Source organism: Ursus americanus, chromosome 23, assembly GCF_024610735.1.
Source record: "Ursus americanus isolate L20-20 chromosome 23, mUrsAme1.1.p, whole genome shotgun sequence".
Taxonomy (NCBI): Eukaryota; Metazoa; Chordata; class Mammalia; order Carnivora; family Ursidae; genus Ursus; species Ursus americanus.
In genome coordinates this window covers 44,688,683-44,708,691 of record NC_142149.1, presented here as the reverse complement: position 1 = coordinate 44,708,691, position 20,009 = coordinate 44,688,683, and the positions used below count along the sequence as shown (strand labels likewise).

Below are 20,009 nucleotides of genomic sequence, written 5' to 3'. Positions count from 1 at the left end.
GCTGAACCAAAACCAGCCCACTGGCCTGCCTATTCTGGAGGGTTGGCGGGGAAGGAGGCTTGGAACCCAATGTGAATTGAAGTTTAAAACAAACAGAACTGAGTCTGAACTGAAAGGAAATGGTTTTCATAACTGATAGCTATTGCAGAGTTTCAGAATTGGACTGGGATTTGTTACTGGAGCCAGCCCTTCACCCCCAAAGGCAAAGAAGGGCTGGGCAGAGCACGGCCCATAGCACCGCCGGACACGGCGGGCACTCGAGAAACGAGATTGAAGGAAATCCCGGGCATGGCCTGAGCAGGCTCCTCAGGAAAGCGCTTCTCGTGTAGCAGGAAGAATAACGTCCCCCAATATGCTCAATGATGCTGCGAGCTGCAGGACTCTGCGGTGGGGGAAACAGGTTTCAGGAGTCCTGAGAATGAGCCCCATCTAGTGGACAGAACGCGTAAACACAGCAGCCCCGTGACAAGTGAGCTTGCAGGGAGGCTCTGAAGGTTTGGAGGGACAGGGGCTGGCCCGCCTGCATAGTGCTCATGACTCCGACAGCACTGTCCCCCACAGGCAGCAAATGTTCGACCTCCACAAAGGCGCTGGGGAATCGGTGATCCCTCAACTTCTGGGAAGACAGCTTGAACCCAGGAAGCAGCCAAATCACGTGGTACAGACGGCGTGGGGCGTCTGTGTGAAAGATGCAGCTTCACTTGCCCTCAGGGTGACTCCACAGATGGAGCCGGAAACTCTGAGAAACGGGGCTCCATATTCTCACCTCAAGAAACTGGAACAGAAACAGAGGGACAGGCCTAATCCACGCACGAGGAAGCAGTTGACCAAGTTTAGAGCAGAAATCAATGAATTAGAAACCAGGAGCACAGTAGAGCAGATCAACAGAACTAGAAGCTGGTTCTTTGAGAGAATCAATAAAATTGACAAACCACTGGCAAGACTTATCCAAAAGAATAGAGAAAGGACCCAAATTAATAAAATTATGAATGAAAAAGGAGAGGTCACAACCAACACCAATGAAATTTGAAGGATTATTAGAAACTTTTATCAACAGCTTTATGCCAATAAATTAAGCAATATGGAAGACATGGAGGCCTTACTGGAAACCTATAAACTACCAAGACTGAAACAGGAAGAAATTGATTTTTTAAACAGGCCAATTAATTATGAAGAGATTGAATCAGTGATAAACAACCTTTCAAAAAACAAAAGTCCAGGCCCGGACAGTTTTCCTGGGGAATTCTACCAAATATTCAAAGAAGAAATAATACCTATTCTCCTAAAGCTATTTCAAAAAATAGAAACAGAAGGAAAGCTACCAAACTCATTCTATGAGGCCAATATTACCTTGATCCCCAAACCAGGCAAAGACCCCATCAAAAAGGAGAATTACAGACCAATTTCCCTAATGAATATGGACACCAAAATCCTCAACAAGATCCTGGCTAATAGAATCCAAAAGTACATTAAAAGGATTATCCATCATGACCAAGTGGGATTCATCCCTGGGATGCAAGGGTGGTTCAACATTCGCAAATCGATCAGTGTCTTAGATTTTATCCAGAAGGAAAAATTCAAAAATCATATGACTCTCTCAATAGATGCAGAAAAAGCATTTGACAAAATACAGCATCCTTTCCTGATTAAAACCCTTCAGAATGTAGGGATAGAGGGTACATTTCTCAATCTCATAAAAGCCATCTATGAAAAGCCTATGGCAAATATCATTCTCAATGGGGAAAAGCTGGAAGCCTTTCCCTTAAGATCAGGAACACGACAAGGATGCCCACTCTCGCCACTATTATTCAACATAGTACTAGAAGTCCTTGCAACAGCAATCAGACAGCAAAAAGGGATCAAAGGTATCCAAATTGGCAAAGAAGAAGTCACACTGTCTCTCTTCGCAGATGACATGATACTCTATATGGAAAACCCAAAAGAAGCCACTCCCAAACTATTAGAAGTTATAGAGCAATTCAGTAATGTGGCAGGATACAAAATCAATGCTCAGAAATCAGTGGCATTTCTATACACGAATAATGAGACTGAAGAAAGAGAAATTAGGGAATCCATCCCATTTACAATAGCACCAAAAACCATACATTACCTTGGAATTAACTTAACCAGAGACGTAAAGGACCTATATTCTAGAAACTACAAATCACTCTTGAAAGACATTGAAGAAGACACAAAAAGATGGAAAAATATTCCATGCTCATGGATCAGAAGAATTAACATAGTTAAAATGTCGATGCTACCCAGAGCAATCTACACTTTCAATGCCATCCCGATCAAAATACCGAGGACATTTTTCAAAGAACTGGAACAAATAGTCCTTAAATTTGTATAGAACCAGAAAAGGCCCCGAATCGCCAAGGAACTGTTGAAAAGGAAAAACAAAGCTGGGGGCATCACAATGCCGGATTTCGAGCTGTACTACAAAGCTGTGACCACAAAGACAGCATGGTACTGGCACAAAAACAGACACATAGACCAATGGAACAGAATAGAGAACCCAGAAATGGACCCTCGGCTCTTTGAGCAACTAATATTTGACAAAGCAGGAAAAAACATCCGGTGGAAAAAAGACAGTCTCTTCAATAAATGGTGCTGGGAAAATTGGACAGCTACATGCAAAAGAATGAAACTTGACCATTCTCCCAACAATACACAAAAATAAACTCCAAATGGATGAAAGACCTCGAGGTGAGGCAGGAATCCATCAAAATCCTAGAGGAGAACATAGGCAGCAATCTCTACGACATCGGCCAAAGCAACATTTTTCATGACACATCTCCAAAGGCAAGAGAAACAAAAGATAAAATGAACTTGTGGGACTTCATCAAAATAAAAAGCTTCTGCACAGCCAAGGAAACAGTCAAAAAAACTAAGAGGCAGCCCACGGAATGGGAGAAGATATTTGCAAATGATGCTACAGATAAGAGACTGGTATCCAAGATCTACAAAGAACTTCTCAAACTCAATACGCGAGAAACAAATAAATCATAAAATGGGCAGAAGATATGAACAGACACTTTTCCAATGATGACATACAAATGGCTAACAGACACATGAAAAAATGTTTAAAATCATTAGCCATCAGGGAAATTCAAATCAAAACCACACTAAGATACCACCTTACGCCAGTTAGAATGGCAAAAATTGACAAGGCAAGAAACAATTGCTGGAGAGGATGTGGAGAAAGGGGATCCCTCCTACATTGTTGGTGGGAATGCAAGTTGGTACAGCCACTCTGGAAAACAGTGTGGAGGTCCCTTAAAAAGTTAAAAATTGAGCTACCCTATGACCCAGCCATTGCACTACTGGGTGTTTACCCCAAAGATACAGACGTAGTGAAGAGAAGGGCCATATGCACCCCAATGTTCATAGCAGCAATGTCCACAATAGCTAAATCGTGGAAGGAACCAAGATGCCCTTCAACAGATGACTGGATTAAGAAGTTGTGGTCCATATATACAATGGAATATTACTCAGCTATCAGAAAGAACGAGTTCTCAATATTTGCTGCAACATGGACGGCACTGGAGGAGATAATGCTAAGTGAAATAAGTCAAGCAGAGAAAGACAACTGTCATATGATTTCTCTCATCTATGGAACATAAGAACTAGGAAGATCGGTAGGGGAAGAAAGGGATAAAGAAAGGGGGGGTAATCAGAAGGGGGAATGAAGCATGAGAGACTATGGACTATGAGAAACAAACTGAGGGCTTCATAGGGGAGGGGGTGGGGGAATGGGATAGACTGGTGATGGGTAGTAAGGAGGGCACATATTGCATGGTGCACTGGGTGTTATACGCAACTAATGAATCATCGAACTTTGCATCGGAAACCAGGGATGTACTGTATGGTGACTAACATAATATAATAAAAAAAACATTAAAATAAGAGGAGAAAGAAAGAAAGAAAGAGAGAGAGAGAGGGAGGGAGGGAGGGAGGGAGGGAGGGAGGGAGGGAAGAGAGAGAAAGAAAGAAAGAAAGAAAGAAAGAAAGAAAGAAAGAAAGAAAGAAAGAAAGAAAGAAAGAAAAGGAAGGAAGGGAAAGAAAGAAAGAGAAAGAAGAAGAAGAAGAAGAAGAAGAAGAAGAAGAAGAAGAAGAAGAAGAGAAAGAAAGAAAGAAAAAGAAAGAAGAAGAAGAAGAAAAAGAAAGAAAGAAAGAAAGAAAGAAAGAAAGAAAGAAAGAAAGAAGAAAGAAAGAAAGAAAGAAAGAAAGAAAGAAAGAAAGAAAGAAAGAAAGAAAGAAAGAAAAAGAAATGAGGCTCCAATGAGGCACCGCACAGCCAGGTGTGGTGAGCGCAGCCCAGGATGCTGCAGGCCCGGGCTCCAAGCGGGGCAGGGCCACCAAAGACCGCTGGAACCCACTTTCCTGGGCATGTCCTTGTGCACCTAGAACCCCACAGTCCGAAACTTACCTTCATACTGAAGTCAGCACATCCATGCAAATCTGCATCAAATTTAGGTTCCAAACCGCAATTGGATTCTGATGCTTTAAGTGAAATGTGGATAATAATAGCACCTGCCTCCATGGGGCGCTTGGGTGCCTAAATGAGATAATACAGTCAGTCCTGCTCTAACACTTGTTTGGAAAACAGAAATTTGACCCGATGCAATTGATATAGTAGGGGGACATTAGAGTCTTACCCACACCGCACGTCTGATGACGCAACTCATCCACCGGAAGTCCTAGGTGAACTCAGAAAACCGCCGCTGGCGGAATTCGAGCTGCATGGGAGCACACAATCCTAGCACACACCCCGCGCATCTGCCAGCTCCCCGGCACGACTGTGGGCGGTGAGCCCCACGCAGCGGCATCGGTGCTCCCGCGGTCCGGCCGACCGCAGGGAACTCTCCTTCCCCCTCTTCACGAGAACCCACAGCGGCTGCTTCCACAATCTAACCTCACATCTGTGACGAAGTAAAGAGCTCTATTTATTGTAGTATTTATTTCCTAATCATTTAACGTGTGTAAAACTGTGCTACCATTTTCTTTAACCTGTTTATTTGTATGTGTCACTGACCACGTTTTCGAGTGTTGTGTCCCCAGCCCTACCTCCCGTGAGCCTTGTGCTCGCAGCTCTGCTTGGCGGTGTGGCGCTCAGGAGCCAGGACGTCACGTTGAACTGAGTGCGTCAGTAGAACACCTGGCTGCTGTTACGATCACAGTAACGATTATTATTGAACCCCTTGAATAACACTTGCCATTTTTTTCAAAGTTCTTCCCCAATTATGAATTGACTTTATCCTCATGCTTTGTTTGTGGATTATTTTTCTAATTATACATGAAGGAAAATGCAAACCCAGACATGTAACTTGCCCGAGATCACACTACCAAGTCCCAGCCAGAAAAGGCCTGTTCCTTGACTTCAAATTTCTTAAGAAAAAAAAAAATGCAGATATTACTTGTAAAACCTACATCCAAACATCGTAAAGCGAAAGGTACATAAGAGCATGGCCATCTGGGAGTCAACGGTGGATGGGAGAGAGGGCATTTCGTCATAAAAGAATCCTGGAAGAGGTGACTCAGGAATGTGGAAAGAGTGGGTGGAAGGAAGAAATCAGTGGATAGCAGGGCTCTCCAACTCAAGACGCCGCCACAGGGACCAAACAAACAACAGGAATGAAAGGGATGCTCCAAGCACGTGTAAAGGGTAGAGAAGGGTGGGGACTGCGGTGACTCAAGTCTCACCACAGGGGTAGCCTCTGGGGAGCGCTGACCAATTTGTGCCGCCCCTACGGAGTGGATCCAACATCTGATTTTTTAAGAGAAGCAAAAAATTCAGATTTTATATGACATTTCTAGGTTGGGTTATTTTTTCATCTTAATTGTGGTCTCAACATCAACCGTTTTCTAAACATCGGCAACTAATTCAAGTATTCTAAAACACTCTTCAGGCCAAATCACACCTCTGCAGATACAGCTGGTAGGCTGCCAGTATTCAACCTCTGATGAGAGATGCCACTCAGGGCTTGGCGCCCCACGCAAAGAAGTCTGAACGATGATGGACACAAAATATGTTATTTATTGTCAATTTCTGCAAAGACACATTTAAGCAACAAAATATACATTTGTCGACCTTTTAGAATTTGTTTTATACATTAACAAATACAATGTGCTACCATAGCAATAAATTAAATGTACATTATTTACATTACATAGGCAGTCGGGGTCTACGAATCAGCTCCTCAAGAAGAGGAAAGAAAGGAGAGTCATCATCACATGGGTCATCATTTCCAAGCTACACTTCTTAGGTTCTATCACACAAAGGAATCTCTTCACACTAGAACACCAGCCCTCCCCGGGCTGGAGTGTGGAAGGGTAACGCCCACGACGGGGGGAGAGCTGGCACACATGCTAAGGAGCGGGAAGGAGGGACTGACCATTCCAAGTGGAAATATTACAAAACCAAAGACGATGGCATCTAAATTCCAGTCTTCCAGCCAAACACCCTCTCCCCAGGGCTGGTAAGGCCCAGGACAGAGCCATTGCCCCAACAGCCTCTCACTAGGCAGGGCTCTGCTGTCCTTGGCCCTAGTGGGGGTGGTCTCCTTCCTCCCAAAGGGGCAGATGGCCCAGCTGAAAGGAGGGAGATGTGGGGTTGGGGGCGGGGAGCAAGGGGCTTGTAGTAAAACAGACAGCAGAGCTTATAGAATGCTCTTTGGCAGCCTTGGCAAACTCCACTAACCCACTGTCACCTTGGAGAAAGGGAGATGCTTGGGGAGAAGCCATGGGTCCTTGCCAGCCACCTACTTGACCCCTGGCCGTTCCCGCACAACAACCTGTCTCTGTTGACTCAGAATCAAATGAGGAAGGTAGTGTTTGCATTGGCACCTCAACCAGTTGGGGTGAGAAAGTGACTCTGGCTCCCATCCTACCTGGGCACAGGAGCCTACGCTTTTATTAAACACCTTGGTTTAAGGATCAGGGAGAACAGAATAGAGTTTTCTTTTACCACTTTTCTTCTGAACTTAAGAAGGGGAAACTGAGGGCTAGCTAACTGCACTCTGCCCTGGCCTCCACCCCCATTACAGACCAGAGCTGAGGAACTGAGGTTACCAGGAATGGTCCACTAAAATCTCTCTCCTTTCTCATTTTCTTCACTCAAGCCACATCCAAAACCCCAGGGCCCTCACTGGAAAACTGAGCGCATCTCCCTCCTGATGAAAAGAAGAGACTGAGGTCCACCTTGACCGCCGACAGCTCCCAACCAGTGCCCAGGCATTAGCTAACTGGCTCGTCCTAAACTCAGGGCCCCAGCACGTGCAGCCACCTGTTCAACCAACCACATAGGTGGTGCCGGAGAACGGGCCCCCGGCTGTGGGTTCCAATCCCAGCTTTGCCACCTCCAGCAAGTCACTTCCCCTCACTGGGGCTGAGGTTTCTCAGCTGGATGAGGATATGGATGGATTAGATGTCAAAAGGGGCCCGGAAGGCCTGGACCGTGAGATGATGCCAACAAGGCTGAACCACAGAATGTTTTTCACTCATTTTCATTCATTCATCATTTTCCATTCATTAGAAACTCGAGCTCAGATCTTCCACCTCAAGCTCGTTCTGCATCTGTTGTTACGTATCAACGGAGCAGAGGCATACGCGTGCCCTGCACAGCCTGACCGGTATAGTTTCTTCCCAGAGGCAGAGACGTGTCCAGGAAACACTTCTCCTGTGTCCAGATCACAAGCGGAGTGCCTCAAATACTAGCACGAGCACCATCAGGAGGAATCTGGTCACAGGGACCAAGGAAACTTGAGCAAATCTTTGAGCCCCAAAACTGGGCGCAGCAATAAAAGGAAACTTTGGCCCAGAGTGGATGCAAGAAAATATGGAGGAAGCAGCCTTCAAGAACCCAAGCTGCCTGCCCCATGGTCCAGAGGGGTGAGATGAGACTGCCCACTCCCTGTCCTCCACCTCCCCCTCAGCTCTAGGACCTCGGGGGCTGGTCACGTCTACTCTAGAAGCCACAGATGGGCTGGGCTTTCTAGAGAAGGTAAGACAGGACCCAGAGAGAGGGACGTTTCAGACCCTGCCCAGTGTACCCCCAGTAGCAAACAGAAGGTAGAGACCACTTCTCAGGTCTGTTTTGTAGGGAAATGCCTGTGCCTCCCAGTTTCCCTGGACACACCCAGCCATCCTGGCCACTGGCTCAGAGCCCTCCCAGGAGGTGGGGGGTGCAGAAGGAGCAGCCGGAGCAGCGGATGGAGGCAGGTGTGACGTTCCCAAGAAGGACAGGGCGGGGATAACCTGGACCCCCAGACCCCAACACAGCACAGCACAGCCACCGAGCTGCTGTAAAGACCAGCTACCCGAGAAGCAAGTCAGAACCTGGAGTTGTTGCTGTGGGTTGTTGTGGGTTGTTGTTGTTGTTGTTTTAAATGCACTTTGACCTGTCAAGTTCCTCCAGAAAGCCAGCCAACAGAACGCCGCCGGAATCCTCAGACCTCATTCCAGCAGTGGGTGCTGCTACGGTGATTTTTAATAAAACCTAAACAGACGTTTGTTGACCTTCTCACTGGAAGAAATTTTACCGGACTCGTCTTTTAAGTAAACACATTTCCCAAATAGCGTGAGGGGAGAGGTCCACCCAGCCTGCAAATAGGATCCCACAATGTCCACAGGAGTGAGAGACAAAGGATCAAGGTTTTGCTCTAACGGCAAAAGCAATGGGGAAACTGTCACATCAGTCAAAAACAAGAACATAGACTTGGGATTGCTTTGACTTCGGAATAGGCCCAGATCCTGACGCAAATAAAACATTTGGTAGAAAACCTTGTCATCTGCTCACTGAAGCAGGAGCCCAGCAGGAGACGCCGGGGCTATCCCGTGTCACAGGGGCCCTCCACGCCCCTGAAGCGGCAGCATCCCCAGGGCTCTGCAGACTCTGTGTGTTACTCGGAGGACACCCCGCCTTAACCTCCACCAGGGCCAGGCTGCAGAAGCGACTTCTCGCGTGGCCGACGGGGCTGGGAGAGATGCAGGGGAAGGGGGCCGCTCCTGAGAGCGAGCTGACTCTGGCCAGGCGGGCGGGGCGGGCGGGCGGCAGGCAGCCTCTGAACTGCATCCAGCTGGGGCCCAGGTCGTAAAAACCCTGCCAGCGTGACCGCTGCCTACAGACCCGCGGTGGAAGGGAACCAGGGGACCACGCACCAACAAGGCCAAAGGGCACAGCTGCTGGAAAGAGCCCCCAAGGTAGCCCTGGGCCCCCCACAGATGCCAGGAGCAGAAATCACAGAAGGACGTCGCTCCTTCCTCACGCCTACCTTCTACGTCCACACATCAACCGAGGCGGACAGGTCACCCCCCACCTCGCCTCCCCGGCTCTGACCTGAGCGGTGGGCTGAAGCAGCTCTTCCACGAGCCTCCACACAGCGGGGCCCTGATCCCAGCCCCACCCGCGCCCCACGGTTCTCCTCAGCCAAGGCCCCAGAGCATAGCTCGCCAGCTTGCCCTTCCAGAATTCCTTCCAGCTCCGGGCGGCCCACGCCTCCTGGGGGAAAACAGCTGCCCCGAGGGGACAGACTGGCCCGGGCTTCTCCCACAGCCACGACGACGCAGAGCCACGTCCACACGCGCAGCACACACTGGCCGCAGGGACGGAGGCAGCGCTGCGCCCGAGGTCAGCAGACGGGCGAGAAAGCAGCTGCCAGCACAGAAGCGCAGTTGTGGGAGCCACACTGCTGATTCGAGCACGACATCCTGGAGGACGGCTACGAATCTGGGTTCCTCCACCACCACTAAATGGCTTCACTGTGCCTGCCACGTCCAGGCACAGCACTGCCCCTCCCCATGCGGCATCGTGCTGGCGGCCTCCGCACCCCACCTCACCACTCTCTGCCTCTCCAGTCTCTGACCGAGACCCCAGGGCCCAGATCCCCCTTGCCCAACTCTTTCCTCTGTGCACAAAACAAGATGACAAATGGGCCAGACACACATCACACGGGCGGTCAGGAGCAGGGGGAGCCTAGAGGAATGAGGCCTTGTCCAGAGAAGGAGAGTGCTTGCAGGGTGTCTTGGCAACGGGACAGGCAGGACGGTGGCCAGCTCGGGACACAGGGACAGACAGCTGTTCTGGTGGGCAGGTGGCCGGTGGGGCAGCAGGACTGTGACGGTCAGAGTAGTGGATGGCACCCCCAAACTGTTGGAATAGGAGCCTTCTCCGAGACAGAATCGGGGCTTCCCTGGAAGAGAGAAGGAAGGAGAGGATGACCAAACACCGCGTAAGGAAGGGAAGGAGAACGTGTGCCCGTGGCTACAGCCCGCTGAACGGGCTTGGGACGGGAGGGCCAAAGACAAGGGTGCCAGACGCTAGGCAGCACGAGCAGCTGGGCACAAACACAGGGGTGAGGGTGAGTGTCAGAATTCCCACTGTCTCTTCTGCTTGTTCACATATCAGGTTTATAGACAGTGGGCAGAGCTCTGGCCCCCGCTCGGTTCCAGCTGTGCCTTGTACCCCGCCACCACAGAGCCACCGCAGAGCCCCACGCCGGGAGAGGGTTGGGAACTCAAATGGGTCTCTAGTAACTTTACCAGCAGGAGGTCAGGCCTTGGTGGTGGCAAACTGGACCCAGGCCCTGCTCTGCTGAAAACCACACACTCCCTCAGCTGAGAAGCCCTCCCTCGGGTCATCCCACACAATGTTGAGGGGGCTGGGGCATCTCTGAGCAGGCAGGGAGGACACATTTCAGCCCAGAGCCCTGGCCGAAGACAAAAGGAGGGAAAGGCTACCAAGAACAGGGAGACAAGGGGACAAACTGAGGAATCCCCTGTCGGAGGGAAGAAGGTCAGCTCTGGGCTACTGCCCCCTGCCTGCTGGAACCGGGCCCCTCCCAGGGCAGGGAGACCAATTCAGTGAGTCTGGCCCAATCGCATCAGGCACCCTTCCTGCCTGCACCCGAGGCCGTCTGCAGCCTTCTTCCATCCAGACCCCGGCCCCATCACAGAGGCTGCAGGAAGAGGTGAGCGGCCCTCCCCAGCTCAGGACCCCTCTGGCCACTAGTACCCTGATCTTAAAGTGGACACACCTGCCCTCGTGGCCACAGCAGGATAAACACTGGACCCACCTTTGACAAGCGAAGGACTCCTCTTTCACATTAGTGACCCTGTTTCAAGAAAAACCCATACAAGAGTTGTAAATAACTAGACGACACAAGCCCCACCGACCGTGGCTTCTGTGCGCTCAGCTCTCAGCTCTCTGGTGAGCGAAGGAAGGGACGTGAGGCCCCAGGAGCCAAGAGTCCCCAGCTCACACCTGTGTGTGTCCAAGGGTGTGACTCTAACACAGGAGGAGGGCAAGGTGTCCGGCACCCCAGGCCGATGTCTGCACCGTGCAGGGACTGCAGCATCACCCCCAGGTCTGACCAGAGCTCTCCTTCTCCCAGTGGGCTGTGTGAGGCACCCCCTTCCTCCAGCCCCCAGCAAGGACAGCTGGCTTTGGGAGGGGGTTGGAATGTGGAATGCAGGAGGTTCCCCCATTAACCCTCACGACCCTAATCCTTACCGCACTAGAGCTGGCATGGCTGAGCTTATCAAAGCGGAATTTCAGGTTTGACCTCGGAGAGTTTCTGCTTTTGGCATCTAGGAAAAAGAAGAGTCCATGAAAAGCGGGCAGAGCTGAAGAGGTCACGAGGGCTGTGTGTGGAGTGCGGGGGACCTCCCCCGCCCCGGGCACTCCAGCTGACCCGCAGCAATTTGTCAGAGCTAACTCTCAAATCTTTAGGAATTTTTAGAAATGTGGGCTGGTTGGTAAACCCAGGCATTTTTTTTAAAATTAAATTATAAAAGTTTACAATTCAATAAATCATATTCATCAAAGATAATAAATACTCAAAAGTCCTCACTCCCTAATTCTTTCACTGCCTTTTAACATCATCTGCTCTCGTCGGTTACGTATGTCCGTGGCGTCCGTCTGGCGCGTCCGCCCCACTCCACAGCGCAGCGCACTGGGAGCCGGGGCTCAGCCGGGGCCAAGTCATGGCCAAGCATGCACACCACGGAAACCAGCGGATGCTACAAAATCAGGCCTCGACTTACTGTTTCATTGTCTAGGCTTCAACTCATGCAGAAAATGTCAAAAAAATACAGATGAAATTTGAAAATGTGTTGCGTCCGTAGCCATGACGCTATAGGCCTGCCACACACCCCGGAATCCGTTCTCAGAGGACCGGTCTCACCTGAGAACCAGTATGTGATTCAGCAAAGCTGCTTATGTCTCTGACAAAATATCAATCGTCAGTCGTGTCAGAACTACACCTGTTGGTCATGGGCAACTTTCAGTCGCCAACAAATACAAAGGTTAGACAAATACCAATCAGAGTGCTTGGTAAGTTCAACTGGCAATATGGGATTTAGAATGAAGAATTCTAATGCATCATTATTTCTATCAAGAAAGTTTACAGTAAACGAGCGTGTGCACACACGCGCCTGTGTGCGGCGGGGGAGCCGGGCGTGGAACACCACCAGCACACCACTGGCAGGGGGGCTGCTCGGCTTTCTGGCTCTCCTCCAGCCAAGGGCGTCTACAGGTCAGTACACTCCACCCACAGGCTGCTGGCTTCTTCTGATGCTTCAGAGCAGGGGTGCCAGCCAGCAGCGTGAGGAGCTCTCAGTCGGACCTGCCAATCCCCTCTCGGGGCCCCGGGTGCCCCGGTGTGACATGACCAATGGTGGGGGCATCAGAGACTACAAAAGACTGGACGTCAGGCCCTCCCAGGGGACCCCCCTCCGCTTGGCCCCGTCTCTCCCCAGATGCAGCCAAGCAGCTTAGAACAGGTTCGCAAAGGTCTGCAAACTGACCCTGGTCCTGCAGGCTCCCAGCATGGCCTCCGTGAGGCTGGCAGCAGGAGGCAGCCGGGGTTCAGTACTGCGCGGGGAAAGGGCTGCAGAGAAGCCCGGCGTGTGCGGTAGGAAGCACGGGGTGGAGTCCCCAGGCCCGTTCGAGGTCCCCTTCTGCCCCGGGCGACCTTCAGCTAGTGGCAGACCCTCTCGAAAGCTCCTCTTACTCAGAGAACCTTATTTGCTTTGGTATTTATTTAATACCAAGTAGGAGCCAGGCTTGGTTACAGATTCTTTCACTCATTCCATCAATATTTAATGAAGCCTTATTTTTTAAAAATCAGGGTATTTATATTAGAGCAAAGAGTCTGGGCCTTTGGGGGTTTTACAGATGGGGAGACTGAGGCTCAGAGAGGTGAGCCTGTCCTTGCCACAGCCAGGATTGGAACCCAGCTCTGCAGCAGCCCAGCACAGGGGCTGAGTGAAAGGAAGCACGTGAACTCGTGCTCTCGGTGTTTCTGTCATCCGACTAGAGTTTCTCGGCCTCAGGCTAGTGACATTTCAGGCCAGATAATCCTGGGGCGGGGGGCGCGCTCCATACTTTGTCAGATGTTTAGCAGCATCAAGTGCCAGCAGCACAGCCCCCTCCCACAATCATGAAAACCAGAAACGTCTCCGGTTATTGTCAAATGTGCCCTGGGGAGCAGTGTGCCCCTAGTCGAGTACCACTAACTGCACTATTGCTTTATTTCTGTTATTTAATCTAACAAACATTCAGGTTAACGGTCCTAAGTCTCTGACAAGTTCATCTAATCTTCACACAATCAACCACATGAGGTAGGAACTATTCCCCTCCCTCCATCCTTTGCTTGGGGAAACTGAGGCACAGAAAGGCTCAGTAACCTGCCCGATGTCGCTTCACTAGCAAGTGGCAGATCAAGGATTTGGACCCAAGCTCCACAGTCCTGCACTTGCCCCCACACGAAGCTGCCCTCCTGGAGAGCCAGACACCGAGGCTCTGATTGCTGGGCGACGGGACCCTGCCGTACCTACCGTGCACGTCCCCTCCCCAGAGCTGCCCTCAACTCTGCCTGACCGCAGGGATCCCAGAACGCCCAAAGGCCCAGACTCTGCTCTCCCTGTACCCCCACCACGGAGCAGAAGATTTTACCTCCTTGACGTCTCTCGAATCTACATCCTTCTCTCATTGCTCCAGATGCCCCTGATCCACAGCCCAGCCACCCACTGCCCACTACGACCCCTCACTGATCTCCCTCCCTGCATCCATTCCCACAAATCCTGTCTACTCAGCCAGCTGCGGCCACCTAGACCAGACAGCGTTTCTCTACGTAAGACCCTCCAATGGCTTCTCTCGCCAGCAGGACAATACTCAACTTGCCAGTTCTCCATGGTGGCCCCAGCCCAGTGCCAGTGCCGTCTCCTCTCATACCTGTCCCCTCTGCGAACTGCAGCCCAAGAAACCACATGTGGTTCCCTCCACCTGCAAGACTCGCCCTCCTTTGTACCCTTGCACTTGTCACGGCCATCACTGCGCCATAGGCGGCCGGCGTTGGCGATGGGGTGTGGCAAAAGAGCCCCCGCTTTCAAATCCCAACTCCTCTACCAAATCCCTGAACTTCCGGAGCCTCAGTTTCCCCATGAGTAAGGAGATGAGAAGAACACAGGCATCTTAAGGCTGATGAACAGAGGAAGTGAGCTAGCAGAGCTCAAGGGCCTAACACTTTGGGGCTGGAGCGGAAACCGCTTGGTTCAGTGTGGCTGGGGCTCACGCCCACGATCATGGTCACGACACAACCCCTGCCCCTCCAGCCACAAGGCGCACACCCCCAGACCCCACTGACCTGTAGGGCTCCGGCTCATGATGATGGGGGGTGGCAGCTGCCCCCAGGCTGGGGCTTTCGCTGCTCGGGGACGGGCTGTAGACAAACACCTCCTGCTTGAAGGGTGAGGTCGTGGACAGCTGGCTGCTCTGGGGAGAGAGGCCGGGTGAGTGAGGCCAGCTTCATCCTCAGTGGCCCCACAGGGTGGCCCATGCCACGGCAGGCCTGACACAGTCACTGCCTCCCACTCTCCACGTGGACCTGCCCTATCTTTCTGCTGCCCCCAGAAGTGCCCCTGACCCTCTCCTCTCCTGCCAGGAACCCCATGGCAGGGATCCCATTAGGTCTGGCCTCTGGCCCTCTGCTGCTGTTCCTGTGTCACTCCTAGGGAGTGGAGACAGCTGACTGGCCCACCTCTTTCTTGTTTCCATACTTCCCCTTTTCCTGGTAGAGCCTGGATGAGGCTCTTCCCACGCAGCTAGTTTAATGCACACAGCGGTTGTCTGGCTGGGCCCAGGGCGCCCCTCCCTGCTCCCCAGGGTTGGATGGAGCCACACCTACCCCACTGTCACACTCCTCCATGGCCTCGCCCTCCCCCGCCGTGCTGCTGAAGCTGCTGGTGCTGGAGGAGGAGCGGGAGATGTTGGCTCGGCCATTCTCCTTCAACTTTATGAAGGGCCTGTCGGAACAGGAGTGGGGCAGGCCTGGTCACGCACCGAGACCCTCCCCCAGGCAGGGCAGGCCTGGCAGAGACTGAGCTTGCCCACCAGTGACTCCCCATGCCCCCTGCCTGCTGGCTTTTGTGTTCCACAGAGTCCTCAAGGCAAAAATGCTGGCTCTCAGCAGAAAGCGTATTCCATGTATTCCAAGGCTCCAAGTGGCTACAGCCAGCCCTGCCCCCACCCTCGCTCTCTTACTTCTCCTTGTTGGGGCAAATTTCTGGAGAGCTGGGATTGGATGAGGCCTCAGACTTTATCTCTTGAGATGAGTGTGCACCATCCGGGGTCTTGGGGTTGCTGGATGCACTGTCACTAAGGAAACAGGAATAAAGAGGGGTGAGGCCATGGGGCCAGCCCCTAAACCCCCATCCCACCCCCAGGCATGAGACAGGCCCAACCAGCTCTCAGCACCACACAGCCTGTGGGGTCCCAGCACCCCTGCCAGAGCACAGCTACCAGGACCGCCATCCCCCGAGCCCACATCAAGCCACAGCGGACAACAGAGTTTTCTGCTCCATTGGGGCTACTCTAGGCTCCTAGGCAAGTCAAGAGCAATCAAGCAAGAGTCCTGGCTTGATGCCCCCAAGCCCAAGTCCACTCCCCACCTACGCTGGCTGTCCCACCTGGCAGGGCTCTAAGTCAACAGCAGGCAGGTCTATGACACCCACTCCCACAGCAGGGAAATAACCCAACACACATGGACTCTGTGGCGGTGCTGGCTGGGTCACTGTGCCTAACGCCCTTCACACAGGCCATTGTATGAGCTCCCTGGATCCGTGTGACAAGGTGGCAGGGAAGGGCATCTTGGTAAACGGGCTACTCTTGGCCAAGGGCCCAAGGGCTTCCTTCTCCTGGAGTTTAACAAAAACCATGTATTGATGCCCACAATTTGTCCTGTGCCCCCTACTGGGGACAAGATGGCCTTGTCCTCAATGCAATTTTTATAGCAGCTTTACTGAGATACGATTCATGCACAATTCACCCACTTAAAGTGTATAATTCAATGGTTTTTAGCATATTCACAGAGTTGTACAACCATCACACTACATAATTTTAGAACATTTTAGACCCCCTTAAAGGAACTCCAGACCCACTCATAACCATCGTCTGTCCTCCCCTCCCCTAGCACCTGGCGACCACGAATCGACTTTCCGTCTCTCTAGATTTGCCCGTTCTGGACAGTTCAGACAGACGGAATCCCATGAGGTGCTGTGGTCTTTGGTCAACGGCTTCTTTCACTTAGCACGGTCTTTTCAAAGTTCGTCTCGGTTGTAGCATATATCAGTACCTTACTCTTTAAAAATCCCATTTTCCAGCTACACCACGTTTTACGTATCCCTTCACCGAGCGACAGACATCTGGATCATTTCTGGATCATTCCCACTTTGGGCTGCTATGAGTAACGCTGCCAGGAGCATCTGTGTGCTAGTTTTCTTGCCGACATATGCGTTCTTTCTCCTGGGCATCTAGCAGGAACGGAGCTGCTGGGTCACGAGGTAACTCCGTGTTTAACTCTGCAGAGCTGCCAGGCTGCTTCCCAGAGCCGGTGTGTTAGTTTACACTCCCACCAGCAAAGCCTGAGGATCGGCACTTCTCCGTATCCTTGCCAACACTTGTTGTTATGTGTCTTTTTGATGACAGCCATGCTACAGGGGTGAGTGCCTCAGTGCACGTTTAATGAGGCTGCTAATCGCCTCCTCACTGTCCCCCCGAGCAGGGGTTTGGGCCATGGTGGAGGGCTTCTCTGCACATCTGACACAGCAGACCCTCCCTCCTGGAATCCCTCCACTCCAGGCTTCTTGTCTTCCTTCCCTTTCTCCCGTTGCCCTGAAATACTGGTGTTCCCGAGGCATTCTACACACCTTGGGTGGTTGTATTCGTTGCTCCGTCTTTAAACACCACCTGTGCCCCAGTGACTCCCTTCTGCAGCCAAGGCCTCGCTGCTATCTCAAGACCTGTCTTCTGACCACTCCGAATTCTGCACTTCTCTACTGGGTAGGCTGTAAGGACTCTCACAGGTACTGGTTCCAAACACAGATTTTCATCCCCCTCCATAAACCTGCCCTTCATCCTGCATGCCCAAGCTCAAGGGTTGGTGCCACCATCCAGGGCAGCAACCTGCAAGCCAACCTCAATGTCTCCCTTTCCCTCACAAGACTGTAAAAGCTTCTGGAAGGCAGGTTTGTGTCTTCTCTAGTTCTTGCCTGAGCACTGAGCCCAGCACATAGCAAGCAAGCACCGAAACGTTGCTTGCGGAGTTAAACAACAAACGGACTCACCATTATAGGATCAGAGAGACAAGAACAGACTAAGTATGATGCAATATGAAAGCTGCTTTTAACAAAAGAGAAAACATTCTAGAAGCCCTAAGGGAAAGTTCAATGAACTGTCTGGCCAAATCAGGGAAGGCTTCCATAAGAGCAAACATTTGAGTGAGCACTGGAAAAGGAGGTAAAGAAAGAAAAGAATCCAAGCAACGTTTCTAGTTTGGGTCCAAATGTGACACGGATAATTCTGAGAAGTCCTGAACAGAGACTGGCCAAATCTGCTTCAGTGGACAGAGCAGAGGGAGTGACCGGGATGTGCAGGTGCCTACAGTGCGGACCAAGGTTAGAAGGAAGCCATCGCCCGAAGCTGCGGGAAGCCCTCCCCAAGGTTGGGCATCTGGTGGCTGCAGCGGAGGAAGGACCCACACACCCCACCCTGGACTGTTACCATCGTGTCCGGCCGTCGCCTTGGCCTTCAGAGCCTGTGTGCAGACGGGGGAAGAGCCCCGAGCGCCGCTTGATGGGGCTCCGCGACTGGTTCTTTGCCGCCGCCGCCGCCGCCACCGCCACGGGGGGCTGCCAATGAAACCACCAACATGAGTGCTCACAGCCCACCCCAGACCCCAGTCTCCTTCCCCTCACCCTCCTTTCTGGTCTACAAATAGCTCCTGCAACCCCAACTAGTCTAGAGGAGGTCCCAGAAAATAGCAAGACAGCTGGGAAGGCCAGGATCTACGTCACAGGAGCTGAGACTCCAGCCACTTGCAGCCTGCTTTCCTGTGTTCTTAAGCCAAACCTTTGGCCCCATGTAATCGTCACCAAAGACCAGAATTCCTGGAGGAACAGGGGCCAGGGCCACCATAAAGAGAGCCCAGCATATTGAGAAGGTCAGGACGGTTAAGGGGGTCACAGACCGAGAACCACACAGCTGAGGGAGCCCTGGGAGTGACCTGGTCCAGCCTCTCACTTTACCGATGAGTTCGCTAAGGTCATATAGCGAACTGCTGGCAGGACAGGGACGAAAACCCAGGGCTCTGACTCTCCATCCACTTCTCACAAATAATTGGGTCCAAGCTGGGTGTCTCAGGAACAAGACAGAACGAGAGCAGCAGACCCAGGTCCACAGGCCGAGGGAACCCACCAAGAATGTGGTTCTGTTTCAGCCACATGCAGTGGGGATGAGCACAAGACTGAGGAAGGAGAGACCACAGGTGGTCTTCAGAGCCCACCAGGCCTGTAACACAGGCCCCAGCTTCTGCCATGTGTGTGCTGTGCAACCTTGGGTGAGAAGCCAAACTCTCTGGGCCCCAGTCTCCTCACCCACAGAATGGGGATAACTGTCCCGCCCTGCTCCTTTCACAGACCTTCTGGGTGGAACAAGATAACAGCTATGAACATATTTGGTAAAGTCAATGAATTACATAAGACCACTTATGATACTAGTCCTGAGTATCGAGGTGGGTGTATTCTATTTGAAAAAGAAAAGAAAACCCTAGTCTATATGAATCCAAAGTCACTTTGTTTTTTAAATGGACCAACTATGTGGTTCCTTCACCTGGCCAATTGCTGGTGCAAGCAGACCAGGCCCAAACTCACAGCCACGCTAGGCTCTTCCTTGGGAACTGCACACAGTGACCAACGGCAAAGACCTTGGGTCAGCGAGACGTGCATTCAAATCCCAGCTCTTCAGCTCAGCTAAGTGACCTGGGGCAGGTTACTAAACCTCTCTGGGCACTACTTCGCTCAGTCCCTAGTGCACAGCAAGCCGGGGGTGGTTCCCGTGATTGTTAAGAACAAAGCGAGGACGCCCCTCCTGGGTCCCAAGCCCCCTGGGCAGAGAAATGTGCCCCAGAACCAATCTGCAGTGTGGGCCCCGAGGAGGAGGCCCAGTTGTCAAGGGAACTCAGAGAACAGATAACGGGCAGGTGTCTCGTCTGGGCCAGCCCCAGCTGGGCCTGGGACTGAGGCTCCATTTCACAGGCGGGGGTCACCCCCAAACAGCCTCAATCTCCCCAGTCCCTGCTCTGGACTCCTGGACCAAGCCTGGGCACACAGACCCTCCTTTACAGGCCTGGGGGGGCCCTCCCCAGGAACTGCGAGCTGCCCCAGGGCCTGCAGCACTCACCGAGAAGGTAGTCTTGGTGACCTCCATGCTGTTGTGCGAGATGCCCCCACTGAGGCTGCCAGGGATGCCTCCGCTGTGCTGCTTCTTCTGGCTGCTCACCATGGTCTCCATGGAGTGGCTACGCACACGGATGGCCCTCTGTGGGGAGAAGTGACAGGGACCTGATCACTGGAGCCCACCAGATGCCCCTGTCCTCCTGGTGCGGTCTGCAGACACAGCCCTCGGCTTGTGCACACTCCGGCACACGGGGCTCTGTGCCCACTTAGGGCCA

The 20,009-nt window shown here is 52.0% G+C and overlaps 1 protein-coding gene across 1 annotated transcript in view; it reads right to left on the bottom strand.

Annotated features, from left to right (window-relative positions):
• Positions 1-6,020: 6,020 nt before the first annotated feature.
• The window catches only part of RAP1GAP2 (RAP1 GTPase activating protein 2), a 178,737-nt gene continuing 164,748 nt past the window's right edge, over positions 6,021-20,009 (bottom strand). Inside the window, 9 exon segments of the mRNA XM_045773724.2 lie at positions 6,021-10,193; positions 11,076-11,114; positions 11,513-11,589; positions 14,649-14,676; positions 14,678-14,776; positions 15,189-15,306; positions 15,545-15,658; positions 18,062-18,189; positions 19,739-19,876. Coding sequence (XP_045629680.2) covers positions 11,106-11,114; positions 11,513-11,589; positions 14,649-14,676; positions 14,678-14,776; positions 15,189-15,306; positions 15,545-15,658; positions 18,062-18,189; positions 19,739-19,876 — 711 coding nt within the window. The 3' untranslated portion in view covers positions 6,021-10,193; positions 11,076-11,105.